The following is a 13,427-nucleotide window of genomic DNA, read 5'->3' on the forward strand; positions in this document are numbered from 1 at the left end:
CCCATTAACCGGCTGTGTTCTACACAAGCAGCACTAAGGCACTTTATCCTTGTGACTGATTATTCCGAGGGCTTGGTGAATGTTTTATTAGCAGAAGTGGCTCTTGCGGGTAGAGATTAACAGATAATCCTCGCCACTCTCCATTGAGGATTGAAATCTCTTCAACGCCTTGCTGCTACTCAATCAGAACCTCTTCTTACTCACTATGTGCTCCATTTTGCACATTTCCTGCTAGGAGAAGCAGTCCCATGATAAAAAAAAATACTACATTCAAGGACTCCGTGACCTGGAAAGACACTCAGTGTAGTCACATTTTCAAGCAAACAAACTACTTTGATTGAAAGTCATTTCCCTTCTTGCAACCCAATTTTCATTTTGCTCAAGACTGGGAAAAATTCCACACCCCAGAGAGAAGCGTTTAAAAGTTTCTCCTACATTTCTATCTCTGTCCTCCCTCAATTGTGTCCACAAAAGCTGCTACTCGCCACTGGACCAACACGTAGTTTATCTCAGTTTCAGTGACATCTTCATCAATTTGTCAATGCTATGGAATTAGATTTATGAGTGCAGAATTTATGGTCTGTCTATTTTATTACTCCTCTTTGTGCACGTTCAGTTATACACGTCTTTAAAACCAAACTTTTTTTTTTGCATGAACATATCAGGAGAGATAATTAAGAGTCTGTGAAATCAATAGTCAGCTCACATACTCTGATCATTGAGTTGGAGCCTAACAACCTATTGATCTGCTGAGAAAATCCTCTCGTCTGTCTATTGACTGTACGTTGATCTCGGGATTTTGTTTTTGAGTCTCTAATTCCGTCTGTGCTTGAATGGGATTTCGGTTTCATTCAAAATGGCATGTATTTATAGTGTCCTCCGTCTACCGTTAATCAGTAATACTTTTTTAAATTTTAGTTTGACAGATAATGATGTTACCGTTGGAATACACAGCATTTCTCTACCAATTGGTGAGGACTTGGAAAGGACACAAGCCGTATTGTTAATTTTCTCACAGTATGGGACATTCTCTTTGGAATACTGAACTTTCATCAGTTGTCAGAGGAATCCAAATACTCTCTCTGGTATATCATAAATGAAATCTCAAGCTTTAACCTTGTCCTCAAATGAATTTTTTTGGCTTAATTTCACTGGAAAGACAACGTTTAGAATATATTGAAAGATGAATGGGACTTTAGAAAATGTTCTAAAATATTGAATCCTTTTTTTTTAACATGACATTGTCATTTGAAGTCGTGAAACATCTAAATGTAAAGAAAATACATTTTTAACATTCCAATGATTTAATCTTAACATGTACACGTATGAACATTTTGTTAGCAGAACAGTAAAAAAACATTTGGTAATTGCTTCTGGTACAGATAGATTAGCTTGATTGTGATGTGTCTTTTGTTGTAGTTTCATTTATTGTGCAAATTCATAAGTTCAGTCAGGGTCACTAAAGACAGGTGAAGGCATAGTGTTAAATCAAATTTATCTGCTGACTTCTCCAAATTACACTCATTAATCATTGAACAGTCTGACATCTTATATATTAAGTGAGAGAATCAGATCATAAGATGTTTGTTTTTCCATGTCAATACACCATTAAATATTGAGTAACTCTGAAGTGAATTGATCAATTTTTGCAAGATGCAAAACTTGAGAAAATCATCTCAAACCGATGGAATGACTTCAATTTCAAAGCCACTTTCATACCTCTACCCAAATTTCACTGCTATTCAAATTGTTCACGCTCTTGCTGAAAAGCCAAGCCCTTGTGTAGACATCACTTTTCCCAGTGCCATTACTCAACAGCTCTTGCAATCTTAGCAAAGGACAAAAGGTGAGATGGGCACACTCAGTCAAATGATGGTTCTGTCCCTCAACTGTACTGAACAGACAGACTCACAAATCCGTCTCTGTATATACGCTCAAAGGTATCATTCGTGTGCCTTGTCATCATGGTAGATACGTAATCAGAAAGATCCCCATATTTCAGAGGCCAATCTCTCCAGGCGATTTTCACCGTCATAAGACACTATAATACAAAACATGCTCATACCGTGTTGCTCAGCTAGGAGAAAAATAATAAGAGCAGGGACAGACATATACGAAGGCATTCTGCTGTCCCTTACGACACCCATTTCCCGTCTGCTGAAGTGGTGAGGGTGATGATCCATTGCCCATCACTGCAAAAGTCTCCATGATGCTCATCTGTCAGTCCATGCAAGGCCAGGAATTGATCCGAATAAAGTGGCTGTGGTGTTGTTACTGTAGCTATTCGTTTAGAACTAATGGCCACATTATGTTCGTATCCAGTTAACGGTGTCCAAGTAGGGTTAAGCCTGAAGGAAAGCACACTTCATTGTACGACTGCCTATCCAAGTGGAATTTCCAGAAATATCTCCATAACATCAAGTACACTATGCACGTACATTTTCATCAGGAGCGATATAAAAATCCCATAATGTTGATGGATATTTGTAATAAATGAATTCCGCACAAGAGATGTGAAACATTACAAGCGGTAAAAACGGCTCACGGTAACAATACAGGTGCAAACTATACAAAAAGACATTTAAATGTACGTTCAAATCTTTTTCCATTTTTACACTCAAAATAATTGCCTTTTCTGAATACATTTTTTTTCTACAGTTGAAATTACTTAGTCATACGTAATATGTACTAATTGGTACACTCAACTGTAGGAACAAATCACATTTATAAATAACTCATAGCATAATGACAATCTGTCAAAAGTAACATGCTTGGCTAATTTCCATTTTCCATAATGCTTAACTCCACAGTGCGGCACCATTGACTCGGGCTCCTACGTCAACCTGACGCAGAGAAACTTGCAAGATGCCCAGAAGTTCTTATTGATGCACGAAGTGGTCCAACCTGTGGTTACCGTGCCCTACTTCATGGAGGACAACATTCGATTCAGCCACGTAGCAGTGGATGTGGTGCAGGGCAAAGACATGCTCTTTCATATCATCTATCTAGCCACTGGTAAGTTCACCACTTTGCATTTTGGTGTATTTTAAATGATTGCATCCTTCTCTGTGTTAAGGCCTGGATTTATTCACCCAAATGATTTTGATTGACAAGCAATTGACTTGGCGGCCCGGATGGCTGAGTGGTTAACGTGTCAGCCTCACAGTGGGAGGCCTGGGTTCACATTTAGATCGGTTGACCTGTGTGGAGTTTGCATGTTCTCCCCAGGCCTGTATGGGTTTTCTCACGGTACTCCTCCCAGATTCCAGAGACATGCCTGGTAGCCTGATTGGACACTCTAAATTGCCCCTAGGTATGAGTGAGCATTTGTCTCGTTGTACCTGGCAATCGGCTGGCCACGCCTCCGGCCCGCAGTCAGCTGGGATAAGCTCCAGCACCCCCACGACCCTAGTGAGGATAAAGCGTTTCAGAAAATGAGATGAGCACTTGGCTTGGGTTGTCCATTGTTAACTGTCCCATTGTTATAAATGAAGTCCCGCATACTAAAGTCTTGTTCCATTTCAGCACTACAATCCTACATAGTATTGCAGCAACAACCATGAAAGTATTTTGTGCCAAGATTAAAAAAGAACACAATGGAAGGGAGAAACCGTGCGTCATTAATGATTATAAAGAGATCTCACACATAATTTAACTCTCATTGTGTTATCATCAGCAATCAGCACATTGTTTGATCCCCATAGTTTGACAATATGCTTTGACATCTTGAGTTAAGTGTGGAAATGTTATCTGCGTGATACATGTACTCAGTAGGTGTCTGTTCTCTGGTCTGGAGTAATTAGTTGCACGTGCTGTAGTATGGTTAACAGATTAAATCTAGGAAACTCAACTTTAAACAGCCTCGTTGACTGTTGACTTTTAATAATATTTTACTAAATTAAATTAATGCAAAAAAACTGATTTTGGATCATGGAGTAGTACCAAATAAGAGCATATGAGGAACATGAAAAATGGATCCAAACCTTCAAACTCATAATTTAAAGTAGATATTCTCCCCATTAGTTTCCCCATGAAGTCAATTCATATGGTCTGCACCTAATTACTTTTTTTCTCTTTACCCAAGGGTAAATGTCTAAAAAAAAAAAATAGTTTTTTCAAGTGCTTCCTTTGGGAGAAAAAAAAACACTCTTAATTTCATCTCTGGGGAGCAAAGCTTGCTTCATTGGAAAGTAGGGGTTTTATTTGCATTGTATTTGTACTCTCTTTCCATTATAAGTTGACTTCTTAAAGAAAATATTGTTTATTTTAGAAGGGTGTGTTGAGTGCATATTGTGCTTAACAAGAATTCTCCTCCACAAAGCAGTACTTTGTGCACTTTTGTGTCATCTTGTCACAATTTTTGTTTTTGTTTAAACAGATTTTAAAAGCAATTATACTGTTTCAAGTGTTTTGTTGCGTACGGTATATTGTGTGACTCAAGTGTGCATAGTTTGGTCTTGATCTTTGATCATAACGCTTTTCTTTTTCAAACGATAATTGGATTCAATGTTTTTATGATTCCATAAAAGCCTTTATTAACATTCTTTTCTTCAATTTTAGTAGCCAACCTGGTTGTTCTATCGACCTTGGTTTAATAAAAATAACTGCAAATAAGGTTTTTCTTAGGCAATTCTGCTTTAATTTTACCAGAAATTGTTTTGGGTATTGTTTATCTTGAACCTCCATTATTTTGACTAAAATTATTTTTTAAATTTACTTTTTCTTATTACTAATTAATTGACTTGTAATCCTAAAAAAAAGTAAAATTCAATAACAGCTAATGGTTGTTGTGGTTAATTGTGACACTTGATTACTTTATTGATTATTTAATTTCAGTCATTCATTTTCCAAACCGCTTATCCTCACTAGCGTCACGGGGGGTGCTCGACCCTATTCCACCCAATTATGGGAACAATGTTTATCAGTTATTCAGAGCACTATAGATACTACGAAAGACATATGATACCTTGTTTACCAAACTTTTTAACTTACATTCTAAGGACACCTTGGAAAAACTTAACATCTATTTAATTCTACTCAATTCTACTCAATTCTACTCAATTCTACTCAATTCTACTCAATTCTACTGATTTCTACTCAATTCTACTCAATTCTACTCAATTCTACTCAATTCTACTCAATTCTACTCAATTCTACTCAATTCTACTTAATTCTACTAAATTTCTACTATTTTATTTTTACTAAATATCTATTTATGTCTAAAATGCCTTTCCTATTTCTGTATCCTCACCTTCTTGCTACTGCGGAAACGAAATTTCCCGAATACTGGGATGGATAAAGTTATCCAATATTCCAATGTTCCAATACTCTGGAAGAAGAGTACATGCCTTGTCAGTATGGAAATTAAACCTATGTCACTCTTAGTCGTCAATGGTTATCTATTTAAGAGCAATTATTTTTCTTGATGACTAAAAAAAAAACTTTCTCTCTCTAGATTACGGCACGATTCGAAAAGTACTCTCCCCTCTGAATCAGTCCACGGGAAGCTGCTTATTAGAAGAGATCGAATTGTTTCCAACCAGAAAGAGACAACCCATTCGCAGTCTCCTGATCCTGCACAGCCGAAGCGAACTCTATGTGGGTGTTCGAGACCAAGTCATCAAGATCCCCCTGAAGAGGTGCAGCTACCACAAGAACAGAGAGTGAGTACAAGTGCAAGCAAACATCATTTGTCTCCATGGAAAGCATCCAAAGAGCATATGTGCACTCCTCCGAGAGTTCATCTTCTGTAGGAGGCTCATCTGTGAGGGCCAAATCGCGGTGTAGGTCATCTTAGCTAAGACTTTGAAAAAATAAAAATCAGCTTTCATGCAGTGTTATTCATCCATGGATATCTAGTTTTTACTACCTTTGTCCTTAATTGGCATCCACACAGTTGTGTATAGTTCTCAGTGAATCACAACAGCTTTTTCAGGCTCACAAAAGCCTGTTTTACTGTGAAATAAGTGGTATATTTGTGATGTGCAGCTAGTCTTATTGCCTTTTTATCCTGTTTCTTTGTTGTCAGGGGAAATGCCGTATGGCGTGCTGTGCAACATTATTCAGTCCTACACGTACACCCATTCTCGCATTTTTAAACTCTTTTCAAAAAATATTTCCTTTACTTGTGTTACTTTGTTTTAAAAAGACATTTTAGAAGCCTTAAACATTCAGTTTTGAAAATTTTGCATTCATTTCTTTTAAGTTAGGGCCATTAATAGAAAAAAACTGAAAAAAAGTGGAAGCTTTTAAATCTGTAAATGTTGACGTTTCTCAAGATTTGTGTTCTTTGTGGTGAAATTTGCAATTTTTGTATGGTTTCGGCACACTTTGAAAGTCACTGTAAGGGGTCACAAGGTCTTTAAATTTTTTTTTTTTTTTTTGCCATCACCAGAGCATGTGTTGGGGCTCGAGACCCTTACTGCGGTTGGGATCTGCTGTTGAAGAAGTGTACTACCCTAGAAGAAAGTGCCAGAATGAGTGAATGGGAGCAGAGCATTTCAAAGTGCCCTGTGAGTATCCATCAAAATATCTACTATTGTTTTGCTGTTTGGAAAAAGTCATTATCAAATCTCCACTGGAATCCAAAATTAATATTCAGACTCTTGTTGCTCTGAATTCACTTGATTTAGCCGAGCTGCATGGGACATTTTTTATTTCTAGATATTTCTCCATTTGACCAACACATTTAGGGATATATTTTATATCAGCTAAATTTGTTCAGGTCAGCTCTAGTCCCTTTAAAAAGAATATACAGCGTGTCAATGTTAACATTTGTGGAGTCTTCGAGATATTGTAGTTCCTGTTCCATTGCTGATTTTCAGCCTCTCAAGTGTGTCTTGGGGCAAGAAAACAAATATCATGTACACAATCTGGCATGTTTATTATAACCAACAAACCAGCTGGTAGTTGTACAACAGCCGGGCAGCCCCTTGATACACTTCCTCATGGCCCCCATGCATAGAAAATGAGAGTATTATGCATAAAACCTGTGGCACATTTTTATTCCTTAGCATGGAAATAAGTCACTTCAATGAAGGTTTATTCCGCAAGTATTGTTAAAATAATCAGTATGCACATGCAGCTGCTCTTAATTCTAAAATTGGATTAATATACAGCCACATATGCTCAAACCAAATAGGATAAATTCGATATTATGTGTATTTAAGATTTGTATGGTATACCGCAAACAAATTTGTTACATGAGCCAAAAATGCGTTACTTATATTTGCAGTCAGATTAAAAATGATAACACTAATGTAATTAAATACTCTGACAAGCTTTGCATTTTGAACCCAGGTGCTTATTCTACATTTTAATATCAGCAAATGCTCGGTATATGCAAATCCAGAGGTCCTGATAATGCTGTGTATTAACGTGTAGATATTTTAATTAACTGTTACTAGTAAGAAGTCTTGAACTTCTAGGCTGTGAAGAGGCAAGGCATGTTTTTTGCAGTGTTATTTATCGTTTTTCGCCAAGAGACAAGCAAATAGAATTATTCAGAAGCACCAGTGAGCATCCATATTTTAGTAAAAATTGTATGTGCATGTGGAAGTGGTGTCAACATGGCTTATGTCAGCTTCCCTTCAAAGCAGAGCCATTTGTATTTCCTCTAATAAAGCCACCTTTCAGATTTGTTCCTTCATTCTATTATACTTTTTACTCATTTCTTTGTCCATTCCTTGCATTTGAGACTATAATCCAATTCTAAGGGCTTTTTTTATATTCCGCACACCTGTGAGGGAAGCATATTTTCCTGCCAACACCTAATTGGTGATGCCACTGATGGTTTGTACTTGTTTGTGCATAGATTTGAAGGATTCCTGGCAAGCAACACATTTCCAAGGACTTCCTTGGACGAGCATTGTGGTTTCAGTTGAATTGTAATTGAATTGTATTTCTATGTTAACAGGTCCGTAATGTGACAGTTGATGGAGGTTTTGGTGCTTGGTCGGTGTGGTCTGCTTGCAGTCACAATGATGGTGGCAGCTTGGGTTCCTGTTTATGTCGCACACGGGCGTGTGATAGCCCCATGCCACAGTGTGGTGGTCAGAAGTGTCATGGGATCAGCGTTGAGGTTGCAAACTGTTCCAGGTGATTTTTGCTTACAATACATTTACTCAAGTATAAATCTCAAAAACTGTTTGTGCGTTGATACAGAAATGTTCACATCAATTTGACTTTTGTGTAATGTGTGTGTGTGTTTGTTTTCAAGTGTTTTGACCTGCTGACAATTCAAAAATATATTTATTTTCTCTTTACTATATAATTCTCCCATTTGTGAATAGATTTGAAAGAGGCATAGATCAGTGTGTCGGCATAAAAACTTAATTTAGGTTAAAATGTAGTAATTCTGCTTCACTCTTGGATGTTTGATGAATTCCAATATATTTTTGGTTGAAATTGAATCTAACTTACTATAAAAATGTGGGAAGGGTATTGCATAAACATCTCTTAACTAATTGTCCATCTTTCTCCGTATGTCTCCATAGAAACGGAGCTTGGACTCCTTGGACTTCTTGGTCTCCGTGCAGTACCAGCTGTGGTATTGGCTTCCAGGTTCGTCAGCGCTCCTGTAGCAACCCGACCCCTCGCCACGGTGGCCGAGTGTGTGTGGGTCAGAACCGCGAGGAGAGGTATGTTGATTGGTATTTGTCTTTATATAAAAGTTAGCCGTGGACGTTGGTTACTTGCTCTATTAATTGTGGGCCATGAACTGTGATTAATTCAGAAATAATTATTTCTTGTCTTAATTTGGTGGTCATAAAGTCAAACTTGAGTCTTGAAAAAGAATGGGTCGTCTTATAATCGGGGTCGTCTTGTCTCCGAGCCAATTAGGTAGTTGCAAACTATGAAAAACGTGCAAGGTATACACTTGAAAATACTGTATTTTGTACAATTTTAATTGTAATGCCATAGTCAAATAACAATACTTTAACGCATTGCTAACACTGAGAGCGAACGAGTACTGAGTTAATGAGCAGTTAAAAGAAACTTCAAGGTTAATTGCAACTAATTGCAGACTGTAAAATAATGATAATAAAATTCAAAAGTAGTATTTAGCATGCTTTTTTTTGATATTGTCATATTAGGGAAATATTAACATTACTATATATATTTAGACTATCTCACAAACGTAACATTTACTATTTATTGGTTATTTTCTGTTTTGCAGTTGAAAACAATTGTTACAGGATTAATTAATTTGTAATGATTTTTCTTAAGATTTTGCCTTCAAAGTAACACATTTCTACTCCTTATCAAAACCATGAACATGGAGGTAAAAATTGTGAATCAGGGCGCAGCTTATAAGCGAAAAATTGTAAAATTAAATGATTTTAAGGCAATTTTTACGCTTTTTTGCGAGTAAGTATAGTATCTAGCACACAATTGAATGATCATACAAGATGGACACACAATCAAGTAAATAATATGGGTAAAAGCGATACAAAAACAACATTATTCATACATTGAATTTTGGACATTTAAGAACATTATTAGGCTGTTCCAAAATGTATACTTTTAATAACATATGTTTACTCTTCACTCACCTACAACCTGGCCTCTTCGATTCCACGAATAGCCTTGAGCGAGACACACACTGTGACTGACGAGCTTGGTATCACATGACCTAACAAAGACAGTGGAAGGCCAAAGGCAGGTTCTGCCGCCCACCTCTGTGCTTGTTTCAAGTCCCATTGGTTTATTTTCATCCTTCCATTCGGAGTATACAACACTTTGAGCCAGTGGTATACTGTCTGTTAATGTGTGCTCATGCAGTCTTTGTGCATATGCTGCACAGCAAGGCAACGTACTGAAGCGAAAAGAAAAAGTAGACATTTCATTAAGAGTCCACACAACAACTCTAGACAGCTGTAACTCGCACAGACTGCAAAATATTTGTCTTTCAACTCACATTTTTTGAGATGCAGACAGGCTTGCCATCATTTTTCCTGAGTGTTCATACTAATGCAGCAGGTAAAATGCTCACATTTATTAACATTTTGGCCATTCTTCTGAGTAACTCTTAAGTGCCAGAGGTAAAAGAGGCATTTAATGGATGGACAGTTGTTTTTTTCATTTTTGTTTTTTTTGACAAGTACAATTCAAGTTTTAAAGCGGCTCAAGCTGTTTTCTATTGGGTGTGAAGAAAAGTTTAGGGGTTGATTCAAATGTGTTTATGTAAAGTGAAAACCTGCTAATCTATGTTGGATGTCGCTCTCCTTCACACTTTTCTACTCCAAGTCCCAGTTGAAGCATGCAGATTAGTAAATAGGAAAAAAGACGACCGCTGCAAGGATTATTTCCTCCATTAAGAATCTTCAAGAAGATTGCTTTCGATATTCAATGGAAAGCAGTGTGTTTTGGGAATGGTACAATAGGAATGGTCCTGTTTATGCACGGAAAGCTGTTTTATCGCCCTTCAAAAGGAAGTCGAGGCAAAAACACAACAAAACAGTGATTAAAGCATTAGCATCGTATGTAGGAAAGTTGGGAATATGGCTTGTATAATTCTGACAATGTCATTTAAGGACTTGAAGTGCCATTATAGTTGCCTGTAAAATGTTATAATTCAAGATTTGTTTCCAGGACATTACACAGTAGTCGCGTCAACAATTATATTAGAAGTAGAAGTACTAGTAGTTGTACAATACAGTATTTGAAGCATGTTTTTACCATATCTTCAATATATGCCATCTTATTTTTGCATGAAAAGTTGTTTTCATTAAATGTAGTCGATTTTCTGGATATTTATGACTTATGGTATGAAACTTTTGTATTAGTTTGATGGTGAGGCATCTTTGCTTTGACATTTCAATATCTGCTTCTAGTTCAGCAAAGCTAAAGGTTTTTTTAAAGACATTGATTCATTTACCACGCAAGGCTAAATGCATTCTCTGAGAATTACTTGATAATTGTGTTACTTCAGAAAAGAAAAAGCTCATTTTGTTATTTAATTTACTTCTTTTTAATAAGAAAATGAATGCTTTGCAAAGACATGACATTGAAATTTAAAGATCAAATCTAATTCGGCAAGAGTGCACGTTTTCATCTTAACGTGTGTCAAATGAGTAAAAAAGTTAAAACTGAAGGCTAATGTGATTACCTGCCTCACTTTAGCGCAGTAAGTATAGTTTCACTTCCTAGTTCCTAGTCAGTAATTTTTGGGTTTTTTTTTTGGTTCTTATGTTACAAACAGACTTGGTGTTAGACTTGTATCTAATGCACTCAATCCATTCCTTTTTTTTTGGCAGATACTGTAATGAACATCTGCCCTGTCCTCCTCACGTCTATTGGTCAGCCTGGTCGGCATGGGAACGCTGCAATGTGCCCTGTGGCGGCGGCATCCAATCCAGGCGGAGAACCTGTGAGAATGGCAACGACTGTCCTGGATGTGGTCAGGTATGTCGCGCTATTTAAAAAATTATAGATATATATATTTGTGTCTTGCGATCGGCTGGCCACTGTTTCAGGGTGTTCCCTGCTTTTGGCCCAAAGTCATCTTTGATGGGCTCCAGCACCCCCTGCAACCCTAGTAAGGGTAAAGCGGTTCAGCAAATGAATGAATGGATATATTTTTCATCCATGAATGTAATGTACTCACCATCTGCTCTTTGGTTTCTCACACTGGCTACAGAAATCGAACTTAACCACCTTTTGTCATGGTTACACTGGGGAAACATCTGTCTTATATTTTGTTAGGAGTAATTTGACAAGATAAACACAACGCTTATGTTTATTTTTTTTCCAAACAAAGCGATATTGCAAAAGTGAGGCAGGAAAATGAATTGGTTTATTTTTTGATGTGATGATCACATAATCCCTACCACTTTTATTTTAGCAATGAATAGATGGATGTCCTTTTCCCTTGTCCTATAGTATTTATCGCCAGTGGTCCCCTCCAGCCCCCAGATAGAAGTGCTGATAGATGCAATTCAGTTAGTTTTTATTGTATCTACCCCCATCTGTAAGCTGTTCAATTCTGCACTCAATTATATGGACAAAAGACCATCTTAAATTGAAATCAGTAGACATGGATGATGTTAATCAAACTTCATTTTCTTAGGAAAACACAGTTTAGAAAAATATTTTATTAAGTGGGAATACTTGATTCTGTTTTCTGTCCACAACTGATAATGGATAAAGCAGTAGAAGATGGATGGATGATAGATATAGATATAGATGTGGATATGGATGTGGATATGGATGTGGATATGGATGTGGATATGGGTGTGGATATGGATGTGGATATGGATGTGGATATGGATGTGATTATGGATGTGGATATGGATGTATACACCTATTATTTCACTGGATGCTATCATGGCAACTCATCAAAGTGATTTTTGAGCATGGTTGTCCCCTAAATAGAAAATGTCTCATGAGCAATGTGCACGCCCACTTCACAGGTTTTAAGACCACCTCAGACTTCCTCTATCATTTGACTGACTTTGCAACAATATACAATCCCCCCACAAGAGACTGGTGCACTAAATTACAGTAACAATTATGAAAAGGTTCACCCTAAGCATTATCTTTTGGCCCTTTTAGATGAGATGGAAAAACTTCTTCCAATATGAAGCTTCACACGCACAGGCTTGTAATGTCAGCCTTGAATCTTTCTTCTTCTGTATCGTTTGAATTTGCTTGGAGAACAAAGATTCTTAAAAATATAGTACGTAATATGTTTTCCTGCTGAACTGTTCATCCTAAAACCAAACTTCTAAGTCACATAGGTGTAGGCAGAATTGTTTTGGCTATTTTTACATGATTCAAACTCCACAGCAAGTAAATTCCACTTACTTTCAACTACTGGACAACGCCATCCCCCCATCACTAAGTCACATAGAGTAAAGTCTGTTTGACCAAGTGTGCCATGGCCGACAGTGCTAATTAAACTGATAGGGAGATAGTGGGGACTGCTCCGTCGCTATGGACACAGTGGGGTTAGATAAAGTCTGTGAAGCGCATTAATCACACGAATAATTCTCATCTGGATTTGTGTCTTAAATGTCAGGGAGCCAATGTGTGCATAACGTAGTTCTGTACATCCTTCGACACAGGCCAACCAATGAGAAGTATAATTAGAGTAATCATGGTGGGAAGTTTGAAAGGGGAGACGTGTTATTATTCACTTCCCCCAGTCTGAGCACAATTGAAATACACAACCACACTATTATCACAAGTTTTTACACACTAATTAAATGTGTCAAAAAACATTCAGAAGTAGATTATCATAAGGACTCGCTGATCTAAATATATTGAAATTGTACAATAAGAATCATTTTTGTAATGTCTGCTTCTGCATAGTTGAAACCAATGAAGTATTTAGAGGTAAGGATTCCAGCAAAAAGCATATGACTGCATGGAAAGCAGTAGTCATGATTCATTGAAGTTATTTAAGGGAGTTGGAATACAAAATT

At 37.1% G+C, this 13,427-nt stretch overlaps 1 protein-coding gene across 9 annotated transcripts in view; it reads left to right on the forward strand.

Moving 5' to 3' along the window:
- sema5a (sema domain, seven thrombospondin repeats (type 1 and type 1-like), transmembrane domain (TM) and short cytoplasmic domain, (semaphorin) 5A) overlaps positions 1-13,427 on the forward strand; it is a 100,784-nt gene that overhangs the window by 63,838 nt on the left and 23,519 nt on the right. For all 9 annotated transcript variants that reach the window (XR_013329141.1, XM_077735790.1, XM_077735785.1 and 6 more), the window contains 6 exons: positions 2,811-3,015; positions 5,456-5,663; positions 6,395-6,512; positions 7,916-8,097; positions 8,496-8,639; positions 11,259-11,406. Coding sequence is in view for 8 of the 9 variants with exons in the window: in XM_077735790.1 (XP_077591916.1) it covers positions 2,811-3,015; positions 5,456-5,663; positions 6,395-6,512; positions 7,916-8,097; positions 8,496-8,639; positions 11,259-11,406 (1,005 nt within the window). In the remaining variant the exon portion in view is untranslated. The remainder of the gene's footprint in view (positions 1-2,810; positions 3,016-5,455; positions 5,664-6,394; positions 6,513-7,915; positions 8,098-8,495; positions 8,640-11,258; positions 11,407-13,427) is intronic.

This window comes from Stigmatopora nigra, chromosome 16 (genome assembly GCF_051989575.1).
Source record: "Stigmatopora nigra isolate UIUO_SnigA chromosome 16, RoL_Snig_1.1, whole genome shotgun sequence".
In the NCBI taxonomy this organism is placed as follows: domain Eukaryota; kingdom Metazoa; phylum Chordata; class Actinopteri; order Syngnathiformes; family Syngnathidae; genus Stigmatopora; species Stigmatopora nigra.